Source organism: Bombyx mori, chromosome 18, assembly GCF_030269925.1.
Source record: "Bombyx mori chromosome 18, ASM3026992v2".
NCBI lineage: Eukaryota > Metazoa > Arthropoda > Insecta > Lepidoptera > Bombycidae > Bombyx > Bombyx mori.
Genome location: NC_085124.1, coordinates 9,538,175 through 9,556,469, shown reverse-complemented (window position 1 = coordinate 9,556,469; position 18,295 = coordinate 9,538,175). Strand labels below are relative to the sequence as shown.

The 18,295-nt window shown below is 36.1% G+C and overlaps 1 protein-coding gene and 1 long non-coding RNA gene across 4 annotated transcripts in view; one reads left to right on the top strand and one right to left on the bottom strand.

Moving 5' to 3' along the window:
* Positions 1-18,295, top strand: part of LOC134200577 (uncharacterized) — a 481,544-nt gene that overhangs the window by 396,103 nt on the left and 67,146 nt on the right. The window lies entirely within an intron of this gene.
* LOC101736671 (uncharacterized) lies at positions 339-18,288 on the bottom strand. Of its 2 annotated transcripts, none has more exons than XM_062673705.1 (9): positions 18,268-18,288; positions 13,475-13,685; positions 8,658-8,804; positions 5,611-5,811; positions 4,748-4,856; positions 3,812-4,038; positions 2,697-2,875; positions 1,802-1,957; positions 339-812 (listed from the first exon to the last, which is right to left on the bottom strand). In XM_062673705.1, exons 1-9 carry the CDS (start codon positions 18,271-18,273, stop codon positions 522-524), a joined length of 1,527 nt encoding a protein of 508 aa, XP_062529689.1. In that variant the 5' UTR covers positions 18,274-18,288; the 3' UTR covers positions 339-521. The 2 variants fall into 2 exon arrangements, with proteins under 2 accessions (XP_062529689.1, XP_004928429.1); XM_004928372.5 differs by lacking the exon at positions 18,268-18,288 and adding an exon at positions 17,299-17,735.

The window sequence follows — 18,295 nt, the reverse complement described above, 5'->3', positions numbered from 1 at the left end:
TTAGGTATTATATTATTTACTAGGTAGCTCATATAAATTTATTTGGGTACCACAGTTTTACTATATCAAGGTAGCCAGCCAGCGGGATGGCTCTGCCCCTGGCATTGCTGAAGTCCATGGGCGACGGTAACCACCCACCATTAGGTGGGCCGTATGCTCGTCTGCCTACAAGGGCAATAAAAAAAAAGTCCTAAGCCAAGTATGTCTCAATAAAGACAGAGGTATACAATTTGTTGTGGCAGTGGTAATTACTGTTTTAGACCAGATAGACTGTGAAGACATTATCTGATGATTGCAGTATGATTTGTGCAGTTGGTGCACATAAAATAAAAAAAATGTTTTGTAATAAAAATCAAGTAACAAAATACTTTAATTCATTTACTAATTATAATAACAAAAATAATTTTCTCAAAATTAGATAGGGATCATTCCTATTTACACTACATAATTAATTAAATATATCACAAAACTATCACACTTCACTATTTACAATATTTTAAAATACATATTAACACTTTATATTAATGTTTCGATTTTCCTCCTAAAACTTTTAGTTCGTTTCTCATTATTTTTCCGGCAGCATTCCTTGGGATGGCATCCATAAACACTACACCACCCTCGAGATGCTTGTACTTTGTGAGTTTTTGTGCTACTGTATCATAAACCTCTTTCTCTGTTAGTTTGTGATTTGATTTCAAGACTACAAAGGCTTTAGGTAGTTCTCCAGCAAGAGGGTCTGGAATGCCAACGACTGCCACATCTGCTACTTCGGGCCGTTCCAATATAACATTTTCCACTTCAGTTGGTGACACCTGCAAATAGTGATTTACTTATTGTTAGATACTAATCAAAATTTGACTGGTGGTAGGACCTCTTGTGAGTCCGCGCGGGTAGGTGCCACCACCCTGCCTGTTTCTGCCGTGAAGCAGTAATGCGTTTCGGTTTGAAGGGTGGGGTAGCCGTTATAACTATACTGAGACCTTAGAACCTATATCTCAAGGTGGGTGGCGCATTTACGATGTAGATGTCTATGGGCTCCAGTAACCACTTAACACCAGGTGGGCTGTGAGCTCATCCACCCATCTAAGCGCAAAAAGCAAAAAAAAAAATGTCAAGTGGAATTTACCTAAAAAATGTGCAAGAAAACTTGAAACCATATAACTTATTCGTGAAATTAGGTTAATTAATGTTACTTTTTATCTCCTAATCAATTGTATAAAAAAAGCAGATCCAAACATTTTTTTTTTATCTTTATTGATTTCCTTGTTAATTCTATTGCAAAAGTATACACGTCACTACACCTGAGAAAGCCATCTTCTCGAACAAGGCAAACAAATAGTATGTTCAACGTTTCAGCATTTGTATGTTAATTAATTAGAACAAGAAAAATATTGATGCTATATTTAACTAAGATACTTTATAATATACTATATGAGTGCACAGCTGTTTGCGTGAAAGGAATCTTCAAGCACTAATCTCTATATATATAAATAATTTGCTGTTCGTTAGTCTCGCTAAAACTCGAGAACGGCTATACCGATTTGGCTAATTTTGGTCTTGAATTATTTGTGGAAGTCCAGAGAAGGTTTAAAAGGTAGATAAATATGAAAATGCTCGGAATTAAATAAAAATAACAATTTTGTTTTCCCTTCGATGTGTCCCCCGTCGGACGGATTCTTTTTTTGTTTTAAGTTTATTTTACATAAACGTTTAGGTCTTCTATTTATCGATTGAGGCACTACGAAGTCTACCGGGTCAGCTAGTAGTATATAATTATGCTGTTATTATTATGAATACATACCTGATTGCCTTTGACTTTTATGAGTTCTTTCGTGCGGTCAACAATGTAGAAATAATAATCCTCATCATAATAAGCAACGTCGCCGGTGTGTAGCCACCCGTCGCTGTCCACAGTCTCTTTGGTCGCTGCTTCATTGTTCCAATAGCCTTTCATCACCTAATTTTAGAAATATCGCATGAATAATTTGATGTCTTAAATTGTTGACTCTCGTTACCTAATAGGCGAGAGGTCATAAGACAATAACGTCCATACAGCATCCCGGAAACGGACACTAATTTTATTATAATATATGAAGTACATGATGAGTGGGGCTAAACACCCAATTTTTTAACTATATAGATGGCTGTACGATTTCACGGCCCACCTAACGTTAAGTGGTTACCGGAACCAAAAGTCACAACGGCGTAAATGCTGCCCCCTTCTTGAGACATGAGTTCTGTATAACAACGGCTGCCCAATCCTTCAAACCGGAACGCATTGCTGTAACACAGCAAAAATAAGCAGGGCCGTGGTACTTATTCGAGTGAGTTCACAACACGCCCCACGACAAATTTTATAGAATAAGTACATATTTTGTTATTATAAATGTGTGTAATTATTCTAAGTATAAAATATGTAACAAAATGTTCGGTGGGTACAATTACAACACAAATACATTTAAAAAAGTATATTATTTCAAAAAATATATTTTATTGAGTTTAGTAGGGACTACTTAGGTTAGGTACTAAAACAAGTCGCCGTTTCTTTGTTCGTTTGGGCATTAAGTAAAGCTATTTGTACGAGGCGGAAACAAGCAAAGCAAGCTGGTAGCTACTCACACTAAAGTTCGGAAACAGAACATAAAGTAGGTAGTACTATTTTAACAGATTAATTTACTAAAATATAATGATATTACCTGAGGCCCTTTGAGCCATAACTCTCCAGACTTGTGAGACCCCAACATTTCGCCATCGGTCAGCGATACGATTTTAGCCTGAGTGCTGGGGACTAGTTGACCGACCGAGCCGACCTTACCGTAAGGGTAGTCGAACGGAGTCAATAGAGTCACGGGAGAACTCTCTGTCATTCCGTACCCTAAAACGTTAATTAAAATACAAACATAAATTCATAGTAACTATGCACATCACGACCTGTGTTTTTAGCATTATGGGAGGTTTAACGACAGGAAAGATCTTCCGCCCGGCTGGTGAAATTGCTCGGTAGACCGATAGTCCGAATGTTGTTATTCGGAACTTGTTTAAGCGCATGCATATCTTGAAAATGTCGTAAGCGTGATTCAAGCATCTGTCAAATATATTGTGTTCTATGATGGCCTACATTTGCCGCTAGGGGCGCTGTTCCAACTGCATACAAGTTTGGGTTAACTTTTACGCTATCGAGAACGTTAAAAAACTCGCACTAAGCATACCCACTAGTGACCACTGTCGCTTTGTGTATCGCGCTAGACTGAGGAACGAGCTCACGGTCTACCTATTTTTAAGTAGTTTCCGCACATCATAAACAACATATTGCAACCCATCTTGAAACAAGGTCTATAATTTTTATTAATCTATTTTTAAAATCACATTTTATGAATGTCGCTCATGCTATCACATAGCTCGCGCTATTTAGCGCTGTGTATACCTACCTAGTTTGGACTTTGAAGGCACCAGACTTATTTACAACTGAATATGCAATTTCGAAAAGGGCACATGTCGCATATTTTGTCAAATACGTTTTTTCATATACATGTACTTTTGAGGCTTACCTACACCCATTTTATAATAATTCCAGTAATTTTCAATTGATAATTAACACTAAAATATATCTCAAAAGTTTATATTTTAAATTTTACACTGCTTTAGAAAATAATCAGATTTTTTTCATTTCCTGAACATTTTACATTTTCAGAGATGTGCCCTTTTCGAAATTGCATATTCAATTATAATTATACCGCCGGTTAGAAAGCGACTTTGAGGTGTTTTGAAAAGTGTATTTCAATGTAACAAATTCTATTTCAATTGATTGTACCTTGCAAAAGTCGGATATCATCTTTAGTTTTCTCGCACTTAAGCAAGAATTTCTCCATCATGGCGTCTGTGGTGGGAGCCGCTCCGACCATAATAATCTTAATGGACTGAAGGTGACTCTTCTTCACCAGTGGATGAGTCGCGAGGAACGCCAACAGCGATGGCACCACGAACAGTGTGGTCGGTTCGTGTTCCACTAAGCACTTGATGTAATCGTCCGGAGTAAATCTGCGGCGCATAAGAAATTTTCAGTTTTTAAAACAAGAACATTCGAGAATACTTTCCAACGAATAACAACTACTCTACAACTACTAGATATTTCATTTTGTCTGTCAATTATAACGACGCAGAGCAAAGTTAATAATAAATATTTTTTAAACAATTCATGACTTTTATCGAATGAGAAATATGTATGTTTAAAAAAATAAAAACAATCAATAGAACATAGTTTTTTTTTTTATTGTCACTATGCCAAAGCTCTCATTTAACGTTCTGTAATAACAATATAATGTAATTTAATTCTTTTATAATTCATTTGATAGTTGGCCTTATCAGAATTAGGTAAATATTTCCGGTAGTTATCGGCGAAATTTGAAACATTTTATTTAGGTACTAAACTGAGACTTCCAAGGCGGACTGTAATAATTATAAAATTTATTAGTTGATTATGAATGCCAATGTGTTTGTAAGTCTTTCTTTCCCCTTCATCCCGTAAAAAATATTTATGTAGGGTATTTAACGCATATTTTATAAGTTTTCAAATATACAATTTAACGCTAGCAAAATTGCGGAACTGATCCAGTGGAATTCATAATGTGAGCTCCGTACGTAAAATCTTTCTTTAAGAAATTAATGAAATACCTACCTTACAATTAACGTTATTTACTTATAAGGAGGCCCGGGGAACATAGGCTTTTTAGTGTTTGAGAATACTCACTTAGGCATAGTAACGATGTGGTAACCAAGACTAAGATTGTAGTTCAGTATACCGTTGAAACCGTAAATATGGAAGAACGGGGGAACAGTTAGAACAACCTCATCTTTACCTGAAATAGCGCGTTCAAAAATGTAGAGATGATTCGATAACATGAAAACTATACTTATACATGGTCACGGACGATCCAAGCTATATCATATATGTATATTGGAAACGTAAGAATTAAATTGTAGAAGAAATAATAAAAAAAAATGCGAAAAATTAATCACAAACCATTAATTGTTATTTAGGTATGTTTTTTTTTTTGGGTCACACAAACAAAGTAACGTAATTTTCGAAATTTTATCAATATATAAGCTCAGGGAAGAACAATTAATTCAAATTTAAAACGTGTCCGCAGCCCAGAGAATCCATATACACTCATAGATGTCACAGATTCGAGGCTGAAAATGTGTCCATACTGCTCCTATTTCTGGGTATGGGCAACGGTCAGATATAAGGGTCTTGACTCGGCGATCTGTCGCTGGCGAGAAAAACTAACATGAAAATTCAGTTATGATATATTTAAACTCTATTATTTTTTTGTTGCTTTGATGGATGGACGAGCTCACAGCCCACCTGGTGTTAAGTGGTTACTGGAGCCTATAGACATATACAATGTAACTGCGCCACCCACCTTGAGATATAAGTTCTAAGGTCTCAATATAATTACAACGGCTGCCCCACCCTTCAAACCGAAACGCATTACTGCTTCACTACAGAAATGGGCGGGGTGGTGGTACCTACCCGTGCGGACTCACAAGAGATCGTACCACCAGTAACAACAATAAGAATACACAGCTCTTAAATTACATGTTAATTACCTTTCACAACACCATCCTTCATCATTTCAGGGCACTTGACTTGTTTTAAGTTGCACACGAGGTTCTTATGAGTGAGCATGACGCCTTTGGGCATTCCAGTCGTACCGCTGGAGTACGGTATCAAACACACATCGTCGCAGTTCAATGTGGGAAGATCCGCTTTGTGATCCGCCATTAACAATGACCTTAGGCCGTGGATACCTGAAAATAATTTACTGGTAATGATTTATTCTCTTGTTCGACACACAAAATGGCTCATTAAGCGCTGTGGATAATGATGTCTCTATTTAAACGACAGCAGCGATGTATATATGCTCACCTAGTATTTTTTTTATTGCTTAGATGGATGGACGAGCTCACAGCCCACATGATGTTAAGTAATTACTGGAGCCCATAGACATCTACAACGTAAATGCGCTATCCACCTTGAGATATAAGTTCTAAGGTCTCAAGTATAGTTACAACGGCTGCCCCACCCTTCAAACCGAAACGCATTACGGCTTCACGGCAGAAATAGGTAGGGTGGTGGAACCTACCCGTGCGAACTCACAAGAGGTCCTACCACCAGTATTCTAATGCTGCGTAAGTTTGTTTAGAAATGTAGCATTGAATTCTGTGCATTTTAGCGTACCTAATATAAGTCATCATGGCCTAAAATATATTATCAAATATTGTTTCGACGTTCATTTTGAAACTGTACTAATTGTTTTCAGTTTAAAGTTGCGCACGCAAGTGTTTGTTTCCTATCAAATCGATTGTGCGTAAGAATAACAAACACAATATACCTACTACTGGCACAAATAAAATGTAATGCAGGATGCATAATATTCTCAAATAAAAGCAGCATTAAGTGAACTGAACTATGTACGTCATAGGCACTAATATATTATTAATTTCACAAATATATAGTAATCAATAAAACATGATATGAATAGCGTAACATGCCGTAGTTAGGTTAGACGTATTTTTGTTAAGTAAGAGTTATTCTTTTGTTTAGGGTCCAACCAAATTCTCATTGAATGCCGTAACTCGTACCTACACTTGAGTCGACTATTATCAAAGCCGGCAATGTGACTTTTGGACAATTATTGGTAAATCAGAAAAACGAATTATTGACTTTGTATTCCATTGGCAGTCACAAAACTCTTCTGAACGACATCTTAGATAAATAACAGGTTAAGTATTAACCTTTATTTAATGCAGGTTTTGAACCGTATTCTTTGAAGGAGACGATTATATTCTAATCAATCTGTATTGACATATCAATAAAAAAAATTTGTCCAAATGCACAGATTGCCACCTTTGATAATAGACGACTCACTTGTATCAACTGTTTCTGTTGCAACTAATTAAGTACGTTTCATTAGCCGACGGAAACTAGAACAATTATGTACTTATCGAAAATTGTAACAGCCAGTAATAGAACGTTTACTAGTCAATTAAAATTCAATTTCATTAATACGTCATAACTGATTGTTCGAGCAATTGCTTAAAAAGCAAAACATATTTCAGATCTTTTTGTTAATTTACGGATGTACATTCTTACATATAATGAACAATCTCAAACGCACTACTGTTTTCTAGGAATAAAATTGAAGCTTTGACTTCAAATCCAAAAGTGCGCAACATTCCAACCTCTTAATGTGTATGTGTTCTATATCTATATGTATGTATCTAGTATGTGACTACTACAGTCAAGCCGGTGAACTGTATGTAGTGCATTCCTAGAGTATAATTGAAGACGTCAGCGTAACCTAGCCGATTAAAATTATCAATGTGTTATAGCCGTTGTAGATAAATTTGGCAAAAATTTCTGTTATGCTCCATCAATTTAGAAGTTCACATTATTTTTGTGGATAATACTCATAAATAGAAAGCTTTTTACAAATGTTCAATTTGCGAGAAGTTACGGTTTACGATATATGAGTCGACTATTATCAAAGGCGGCAATCTGACTTTTGGACAATGATTGGTAAATCAGAAAAACGAATTATTGACTTTGTATTCCATTGGCAGTCACAAAACTCTTCGGAACGACATCTTAGATAAATAACAGGTTAACTATTAACCTTTATTTAATGCAGGTTTTGAACCGTATTCTTTGAAGGTGACGATTATATTCAAATAAATCTGTATTGACATATCAATAAAAATTTTTTGTCCAAATGTACAGATTGCCACCTTTGATAATAGACGACTCATATATATAAATATTTAAGTTTCCATAAAAATTGGAAAAATTGTCATATTAGACGTCAAAACTGACATTTCACGTTCCGTTAACGTTTGAACTGTATGTTACTAAATTTTTTCATGTTTTTACCTAAATAAATTTTATTATTTTCACATATTACATTTGGTTTGTAATTAATATGCACAATAATTGTTGCTGTATTATGCAATTGCATTGACTTGTTTTACACAAAAAATAACGAATTATTGTTTATACTGTGAAATGGAACATGAAGTGACTTAAAACCGAATCAGAGCATCCCACTTTCCACGTGGTCTTGTCTGGCCTACCCCTGAGTGTGTGAGTGAGAGAGTGTATATAAAAAGCCTGAGGCGCGGAGGGAGACTAGCCCTCGCTCGCTGTGACGAAGCGCGGGAATCGAGCATGAGTGACAGTGCTTCGGTACTCAAGAGAAAGGCTACTTTTCCCGCAGCGCCAGAGATAAAGCGGAGTAAAACTGGGAGGGGGTATGGTAGAGGGAGCCCGTCCTCTCCCATCCGGTTTGACTAAATAGCGCTATTCTAACCAGAAAACATTAGCCATGACCATTCATAAACATGGGGTTTCGCGGGGATGATACAAGGAATAAGCCCCTCTCCCATCCCCTACCTCCTCCCCGCCCCAAAAATCGATGAACCTTACTGAAAATTTTAACCCATCAACCCACTACTTTAATAAGTCTTTTCCAATAAAAATAAGTAGGACCGTGAATCCGTATAGATTTAGAAACAAACCTATTAGCAGTACCAAGAATAAGCATATCAAGACGATGAAATAAAGTAAGATACAAACTAAGATAAGATACAACTCTTACCTTTTGCTTTATCATCTTCGCCACCAACCCAAATGGTTCCCTTGTAATCTTTCAGTGACTTGCTGACTTCCTGGGCCACCGGCATGAACATCTCAATAGTGGCTATTGCTTTCACGCCACAGTCATTGAACTGCCGTTGTATTTCAACTGCAATTAATTAAAAAACGTATACGACCCAAAATAATTCGTGTAGAATGCGAAAGGCATCTTCTGAATTATCGTTTAGCAATTTACTTAATAGTTGTTGGCTTGATAACTATTGACATTGACACTATTTGTAGAAAAGCTACATGATGATTGCAACAGTTGATGCTGAAATGCTGGTGATTCCTGACATAATAACACTAAAAAACCAATGCGAACGAAAAACGAAAAGGAACGGATTTCCTTATTAAGAAAATGTATCTTTACTAAAAAAATATTAATGTTTTAGATGAAATATTAATAGTTATAAATACGAACATACAAACTTAATAGATATATATCATAGAAAGAGAGACAGAGAGCTCTCGCAAGAGAGAGCGAAATTCGCATGGAGGAGTCATAGCGCTTTTTCCCTCCATTACGTTTTGTATCAGTCAACTCCGATCGCAAACCGCGTAATAAATAATTCCTAAAAAATTTAAATGGAAATGCTTATTTGCTAAATTTATCGCAATACGTGCACTGTAACTACATATATCCAAAAAGACCGACTCAGAGGATTCACGTTCTCGAGAGAACATAGGTCGTTTTTATGATTGAATGAATACTGGTGGCCCTGGGGCCTTTCCAGTTTCACCAGGACAGGTGGGCGAGCAAAGGCTCAGCCAGGAGGGGTGGGATTCGCTAATAGCTGCCCGAGTGCCTCAGAAGGAGACCTAACAACTCGAGAGCAGCAGCTTCGCGGATGAATCTACTACCGGATCGGAATCGCGACCCGGTGAGAAGATCCGGCGAAAAACTCAGCGGGCTGATACATGGGTTAGGTTGCACTATGAGTATGGTTACCGGGTTAGAATATAGGCCTTGTATTACGCTTTCGTGTTCACGAAACTTAAAATTATTATTACTACAAGTATTTATCTTTACATGAATATTGCTATTAGCATTTCAACGTTGCGGATCATCATAGCAAGCACGTTATCTACATTTATGTACATGCATGAATAATTGAAGCAACCGTATATAGTTTTCAGACTATTTCGATTACTAGTAGATACTTCTTGAATCTATTTAATGTTCAAGGTCGCTTCGATAAATTAATTTGAACTTTACTTGGGCTCAAAGTTTACCAAGCATTTACATCGATAGCAACAATTAAATCAATGAGAGTTGTGTTCGTGGCCTAATTTTAACGTTCATTCTCCTTATTGTATTCAACATTGTAAGATTCAAAATGCAAAGGGCAAGTATTCATTAGAACTATCACGATACTTTTACGATAATAACGAAAATTTGTTTAATAGTTAGGCGTATAAAAAATATTGTTCTAGAAACTAAATAGTATAATAGATTTTTCGATGCTCGTGACCTGCGTCGACTATCTATCAGATGGGTTTAGATGTGTCTGCCACTGTTGACAGTGAATAAATTAATTTACAAGAACTTTTTCACGTTCTTGTAGTTTTTCAAATCACTAATATGTTTTTCGAAAATCGATGACTAACATGGTTCAACTAGACGAGTTCTTATCAATAAGTATTATAATTAATAAGCACATGATTTTACACGTGGCGATAACAAAACTACTAGTCGAGTTTTATAACTTTATTTATAATCGAAGAGATAACGCGGTCTGCTGTGTAACATCGATCATTCATCTTATTTATCTAGCGTAAATGAAAACCAGTCATTCAATAACGTTTTAGCACGTTTTAATAACTTGACCTGTTGCTGTTTTAAAGTCTCTGAACGTAATTTTGTTTAAGTCTTTCGATAGATCCGAATATTTTCACACGTATTTGTCAATAGAATAATTTTATTACGTACTTTGTCCTGACCTGATGAAGTGGTTAGACAAAATAATTTATTAGTTTTTAAACTTAATATAATTATATTCTTATTTAAAAGGCCATATGTGTTGGCTGATTGTAAATTTATCATAAATAATTACATCATTTATAATTACATTACACCGAAACACCGTGCCACATGGCGTCGCATTGTGAGAGCATCAGTGTCGCAGGATTCAACTGATGCATGACCACGACCACTCTATCAAGAGTGTACGACTAGGAATAAGAAGAAAGTATTAATGTTTATAGACTAATCAAAGCATTATTAGTGCTATTATGATAATAAATAGATAAATAAATAGTTACTTAGTAAATATACTGAAGTTTTTAGTTTATGCAGGCTACATAGGTTTTGTAGATTGATTCAAGAACATTGAAAAAAAAACACCAATATGTGAGGTGTGTGCGAATAAAAATTCAACAAACCCAACTTTGTTCTCTAACAGTTTAAGCTGTAGCTACGTATAAGGCATCAATTACAAAAATTACCTATAAAGTTTTTGTAGTTATTTACTGGTGGTAGGACCTCTTGTGAGTCCGCACGGGTAGGTACCACCGCTCTGCCTATTTCTACCGTGAAGCAGTAATTCGTTTCGGTTTGAACCGCGGGGCAGCCGTTACTGAGACCTTGAAACTTATATCTCAAGGTGAGTGGTTTACGTTCGCGTAATTTTTGGTTTACGTTGTAGATGTCTATGGGCTCCAGTAACCACTTAACACCAGGTGGGCCGTGAGCTCGTCCACCCACCAATGCAATAAAAAAAATAGCTTTCGGAGTTTTTTTTGTTCATTGTTATAACATATCTTAAATCGTAAGTCAATGGACGAGTTAGAATTGCTTGGTTTTGAGGTGTTACAAGAGCCCATGAATAGACAACGTGAATATACACCAGTTTTTTTTATTGCCCTCGTAGGCAGACGATCATACGGCCCACCAGATATTAAATGATTACCATCGCTTATGGACGTAACCAATACTAGGGGCACAGCCAAGCCGCTGCCTACCGCAAAGTTAAACTTTAAGATTAAGTTTAAGTTCCAGACAATAGGATGAGTAAGGATTCCAACTGCATTGGTATAACCGCAATATTGTTATATAAACCGAAACTTATGATTGCAATGTAACAAAAATTACGCATAATGATGTTATCCACATCTATACTACCTGGAGCCACTGCGGTCATCCACAGTGCGTTTCCAGAGATCTTTTTTGCCATGTACCATCCGGCTATGGAATGAGCTCCCCTCTACGGTGTTTCCCGAGCGCTATGACATGTCCTTCTTCAAACGAGGCTTGTGGAGAGTATTAAGCGGTAGGCACCGGCTTGGCTCTGCCCCTGGCATTGCTGAAGTCCATGGGCGACGGTAACCACTCATCCGGGTAGGATGTCGTTTCAAGAATGAAATAACTGTAACATTTTTACACTACATTATGAGACCTTCAATAGCGTTGCGGAAATGCAGTTTGTGTACTTTTTTACTTTACGGGCATAACACATTCGGTAATTAATTTTACATGGATGGACTTAGTACTTGTAGGTGAAAACGCCAATATATACTTTTGGTAAGCAATTAAAAATGTTTCATTAAAATCGCATTTACTGCTTTTTGGTTCATGTTCTCATGGAAATCAGGTATAATCTATCTATATATATATATATAAATGAATTGCAGTTTGTTTGTCTCGCTAAAACTCGAGAGCGGCTGGACCGATTTGGCTAATTTGGTCTTGAATTATTTGTGGAAGTCCAGAGAAGGTTTAAAAGGTAAAAAGTATGAAAATGCTCGGAATTAAATAAAAATAATAATTTTTTTTCCTTTGATGTGTGCCCCGTAGGACAAATTCTTTTTGTTTGTTTATACAAAAGTTTAGGTCTTTTATTTATCGATTGAGGCACTACGAAGTCTGCCGGGTCAGCTAGTTAATAATAAATGTAGGTACTACAATGTAACCAAACACTTTTCTTGTTGAAACGATCAAATATCTTCATTACACGGACGCTTATTACAGCTTTTAGTACCTACTTATACATAGATAGGCAGATTATTTTACGATGAATTTGTAAATATGAGTTGGATCAAAATTCTGATCAGCGTTTTTAAACTAAATAAACTATTTATATTAGTGCATAATTAATTACATTCGCCTGACAACAGATTAACACAATGAATAATTACTTATATGATTAATTTGCACATTACGTTTGTATGTGTTTGTTGTTTATGCATGTGCATTTGTTTTACATGCAGTATGCGAGGGTAGCAACGAAAGTTTCAAATGAATTTGGTAGTTACATGATATATTTCTCTATTGATTTCACGTTTTATGAATATGAGAAGTACAATATGCTCAATTTACTTTTAAAATAGCTATTTCTGCTGTTTTATATTGACTTACTAGACAAGTTTACGGCCCTCTTGATGTTAAGTTGTTACTGGAACCCATATGAATGAAACCATCCAATTTGAGAAAATAATTTAAAGTGTCAATTGAATTATATAACGGCCGTCTCAGGTTACTAAAATACATACATACATTTAGTCATGCCATTTCCATAACCATTCTGATCAGTGGGGTCATACCTACCTTTTTCCATTTTAAAATTCATGTAATAAATATATAGACATATGTACATATATAGGATTTGAATAGTATAATTTTACTTCGTAATTTTATTACTCGGATACACCGAAAAGCGTGCGATCCATTTGATGGGAAAGCTTTCACCGCATACATTTCGACCATGTCAAAAGCACTTCATAGATGAGAAGCTTTGATGTACATCAATTTACGTCATATAATAGGGACATAGTAGTAACCTGCAGTGTACAGAGGATTCGCAAATGTCACCACAAGTCCCGCCTTCATAGCACCATGGATGAGGACGACAAATTCGGGAATGTTCGGCAGGATAAGGCCTATTTTCTCGCCTGGCTTCATTTTCAGATGACCGACGAGAGCATTGGCGCAACGTTCCACCATCATCCGCATCATACCGTAGTCGTATGAACGACCCGATGAGCCGCAAGTCTGCAAAATAACATAACATTACGTTGCTTTTGAGAACTTCCTATATATTTTCTTCACGATTGACTTCCACGGTGAAGGAATAACATCGTGTAATAAAAATGAAACCCGCAAAATTATAATTTGCGTAATTACTGGAGGTAGGACCTCTTGTGAGTCCGCGCGGGTGGGTACCACCACCCTGCCTATTTCTACCGTGAAGCAGTAATGCGTTTCGGTTTGAAGGATGGGGCAGCCGTTGTAACTATACTTGAGACCTTAGAACTTATATCTCGAGGTGGGTGGCGCATTTACGTTGTAGATGTCTATGGGCTCCAGTAACCACTTAATTCCAGGTGGGTTGGGAATTCGCCGATCCATCTAAGCAATAAAAAAAAAATAAAAAAAAAATTGTAATTCAGATCAACCGACAAAATAATCTTTAACGTGTCGGTCAATACACTCTGGTTTTATATTTACTTTAGAGCAACCGGCGGCCTTTATTTATTAAAAACTCCGTTCAAAGTTCAGTTTGTTATTGGAATAACATAGAAACTGGTGCAAGATAAAGTATTTTGGCACGAGATACCGTCTCTTGTGTTGCAATATTTTAATCGCTTTGTACCGTAGACGCTGGCCGCCCTTTACATTGTATGTTGGAAAATCGTGTTTAAATCCACAAAACTTTTATTCCAACGATGTATATAGGTAATACGTATGAAGGAGGATGGTGGCTTTTACGTTGTGATGTCTATGGTCTTCATTAACCACTTGGGTAGACTTAATACGACTAATTAGCGATTTTTATGACACAGTGTTTTTCTTTCTTCGTGGAAGTCGCTTGTGAGCACGTGATACATACATCCTTATAAGAATCTAATGGCCAATGTACGGCATGCCATTCTAAGAGTGAAGATTGACGTAATTATTTTATATACGAGTGCCGATTTAACCTTGCTGAAAGGACAACATCGTCATACACGATGCTTCATAAAAATGACCAGTGTTTGGTGTAAATACCACTTTTAAAGAGTATTAGAGATTATTTCTAAAACATGCCAATATGGTAACATAGACTATATTTAATTCGTAAAAGTAATTAAAACTGTGTGCAAAGGATCTTATATTATTTTATCTTCGGTGTTTTCTTGAAATCCTCGGCCTGACTCGATGTCGCAATAGTCAGCGTTCCCTGGATGTTGAGCCGAGTTTCTTGAGATCCCACTACGGGCAAGTATTCATATGACGAACAGGTTTTTTTTTAGGTACTTTGTTTAGGTATTTAAGATTAATATAATTTTAATATTTAAATATGCAGGCCAATTTACATAGTCGTGAAATAAAAAATGCTGAATCGGAACACATTTTTCTTTTTAGTGTTATAAAGTTGCATTATATTTTTTTTATATAATATATATATATTTTTTTACAGCCCACCTTGTTTTAAGTGGTTACTGGAGCCCATAGACATCTACAACGTAAATGCGCCACCCACCCTGAGATATAAGTTCTAAGGTCTCAATTATAGTTACAACGGCTGCGCCACCCTTCAAACCGAAACGCATTACTGGTTCACGGCAGAAATAGGCAGGGTGGTGGTACCTACCCGCGCGGGCTCACAAGAGCTCCTACCACCAGTAAGATTTTTAATTGATATTTAGAATAAATAGTGTAAAATTTGAATTACTTTATTATCGAGTGGAAATATTTCATCAAATGCATCGTACACAATGTACTAAATTATGCCCATAGATACGCGTACGAAATGAAGTAAGATTTCAACATGTTAGGTAAAAATTTGTGTATACACGAAAGTTACTATATTAAACTATTTCATATACTTATATATTTCATGAAGTAAGCAGTAAACACTGCACTGTAACAAAAATATATTTATAATCGTTTTTATAGATTACATTTAACATCGTATCAACATAAAAGTGTCATGTTTGCAAATAAGGCAATTGGTAGGTAAACTACACCTAGTGCATAAACAAATACATAATATTATAACATTTCCAGGCTGACTATCTAATTCAATAACGCTGATCAAGCACACATAATCAACAAGAACTGTTTATTTTTTACTTAAAATCGCAAAAATGCGATTACCGGTGGTAGGACCTCTTGTCTTACTGGTGGTAGGACCTCTTGTGAGTCCTCGCGGGTGGGTACCACCACCCTGCATATTTCTGCCGTGAAGAAGTAATGCGTTTCGGTTTGAAGGGTGGGGCAGCCGTTGTAACTATACTTGAGACTTTAGAACTTATATCTCAAGGTGGGTGGCGCATTTACGTTGTGGATGTCTATGGGCTCCAGTAACCACTTAACACCAGGTGGGCTGTAAGCTCGTCCACCCATCTAAGCAACAAACAAAAAAATGCTTAGGCAGGTAACGAAAATGACACTTAGGACCTCTGTAAGCATTTCAAATTAAAAAAATATATCGGGCGAACAGACGTTGAACTGTTATGAAAATCTGGAGATTACTTACGGTATCATCGGAATTTGAAAAAAAAATTTTACATTAGAAAACCCGTGTATTAAGTTTTGTTGGAAGCCCAATATCGAAAACACGCGGACATAGCGCGATATCTAGTAGTGAAAATTCAGTTATTTAAAATTGACTACCAGGTTTATTGACCGACAAAGGTTTTTTATTCTAATCAAGCATTCAAGCAGAGATTGCATGAGGTTACCGTTGCTCATGGATATTGGCAATTCCAATAGCACAGTCAAGCCGATGCCTAAGTTTATAATGTTAGTGTCTTTTAAAAACAGAAAAATTAATAAAAAGCACGAAGGGAGGGATTGCATACTTTCCCTAGTATTTATCAGGGCCATTAAAACATCGAAATGTATTTTACGGCACCTTCTTCTTAGAAACGTATTTATAAACTTATGTCCTTAGTAATTTATCTACCGTTATGCCAATGAATTTCGATTCATTTCATTTCCCCATTTTCAGCGTTGCGTGTTCGATGCCAAGCATCTGTCATGTAACCTCAACCTTCAAACGCACACTATTTATACCATATCATATTCTTCTTACATCCGTATACATTAAAGAACAGTGAACTTTGTACTCTGGATAATTGTAACTGCACTATTTTAATGATGTTTAATTGATTATATGCTTTCGATTTACTTATACGCTCACTTCCTTCATTAAAATGAACAGTAAATTATTTTATGAGGAGTGAAGTAAGAGTTTTAGGTAATCATTGAATTACATTGAACTACATTCCTAAAGTTGGTAATGCGTTTTAATGATTTGTTTAAACAGCTGAAAGATGTTGTACTAAATAATAAATTAAACATTTTGTGTAATTCTTTTGAATTGTTAAATGCTCTTTGCTGTAGCTACTACATTCTTTACATCTACTTGTTGATTCATTCATGTGTTTGGTAATATCTTATATTGAGGCGATTTACGCGAGCTTTCAGTGGAAGAGATAAATTATGAGTGAACATTATAGTACTAAAGAAAATAAATAATCAGTATTATCATTAATTTTCCTGCAGCTTTCAATTTTTTAACAACACTTTCAATTTTCTGTAATTATGTACTACGAACACTTTTTCAACAACTTTTAACGCTACCAAAATTAGTATTAAGCTTAAAAAAAAAACTCACCACAGATGGTTTGTCCGCCCATGACTCCACCTCACCGAAGACGTGATCCGTGAGTGTTTCTTTTCCAATTTGAATTTCACCCCACGGAGAACTCAAGCACTTACTGTCCGACACAGTTGCGGTACGTGTAGCAAAGTCCCTCCTCAAAACGCCTTGAGGAATTACGCGATTGCTTTTAATTTTTTTTTCATTTCTGGCGCAGTTCAAGATTTGGCGCGCAAAATTCCCGCGTACCGCTTTCAAATGAGACGCCATGTTGCGATGTTCTCACGCGTACCGTCTGAGCGCAAGTGTACGGACGCGAGTCTAGCGGAGACTTTGGCGAGGTTTATACACCCGCTCAGGGCAAGGTCCATTTACATATTTATACTGTTTGTTATGATTATGATGTAGTAACAACAAACGCTTTACGTGTTGCAAATTAGCGTAGTTTCGTTTTAGTTGTTCATCACGGTAGTAGTTCCTCAAAGTATGTATTATGCCGCCAATAGTGTACATATATCAAAGGCCAGTGTTTATTTCGCAACATTAATTTTGTCAATAAAACTTAAATTTCATGGTAGGTGTTTTGTTTTAACCGACATTTTTGCAACTTTATAGGAGAGCCATTTAAAGTTTAAATTTTGAAAAAAAGATATCATAACAAAAAAACTTCTACAGCTATTTGAATGGAATAAACTTAATTGAAATTCAATTAAAAACATCGAACTATTATACCAAATAAAACACACCTTCAATTACAAAGATAAATGTTGCATATTAAGTGAAATGTCGCTTAAACCAAATAGCCTTTCAATTCTCGATAAGGTGAATGTCCTAGAAACTAGAAACATTAGGTCTAAGTCTGACTTTGTATATTACAAAGACTGTCTCATTCTTGACACAAGAGCTCATTACCATTTCGCGGCAAAAGTAGGCAGGATGGATACACATATCTTAATTTATATTCAATTTGTAGTGAGCACTTACCTTCATATTTATATAGTTATTTATCAAA

Bases quoted from the DNA above. Each gene is read 5' to 3' on its own strand.
- LOC101736671 (XM_004928372.5), bottom strand. From the start codon at position 17,553: ATGGCGTCTCATTTGAAAGCGGTACGCGGGAATTTTGCGCGCCAAATC. The intron at 4,857-5,610 runs GTAATTAACATG...GCGCTATTTCAG, and splicing joins GAAGGATGGTGTTGTGAAAG to GTAAAGATGAGGTTGTTCTA. The intron at 2,876-3,811 runs GTACAATCAATT...TTAACGTTTTAG, and splicing joins TGATATCCGACTTTTGCAAG to GGTACGGAATGACAGAGAGT.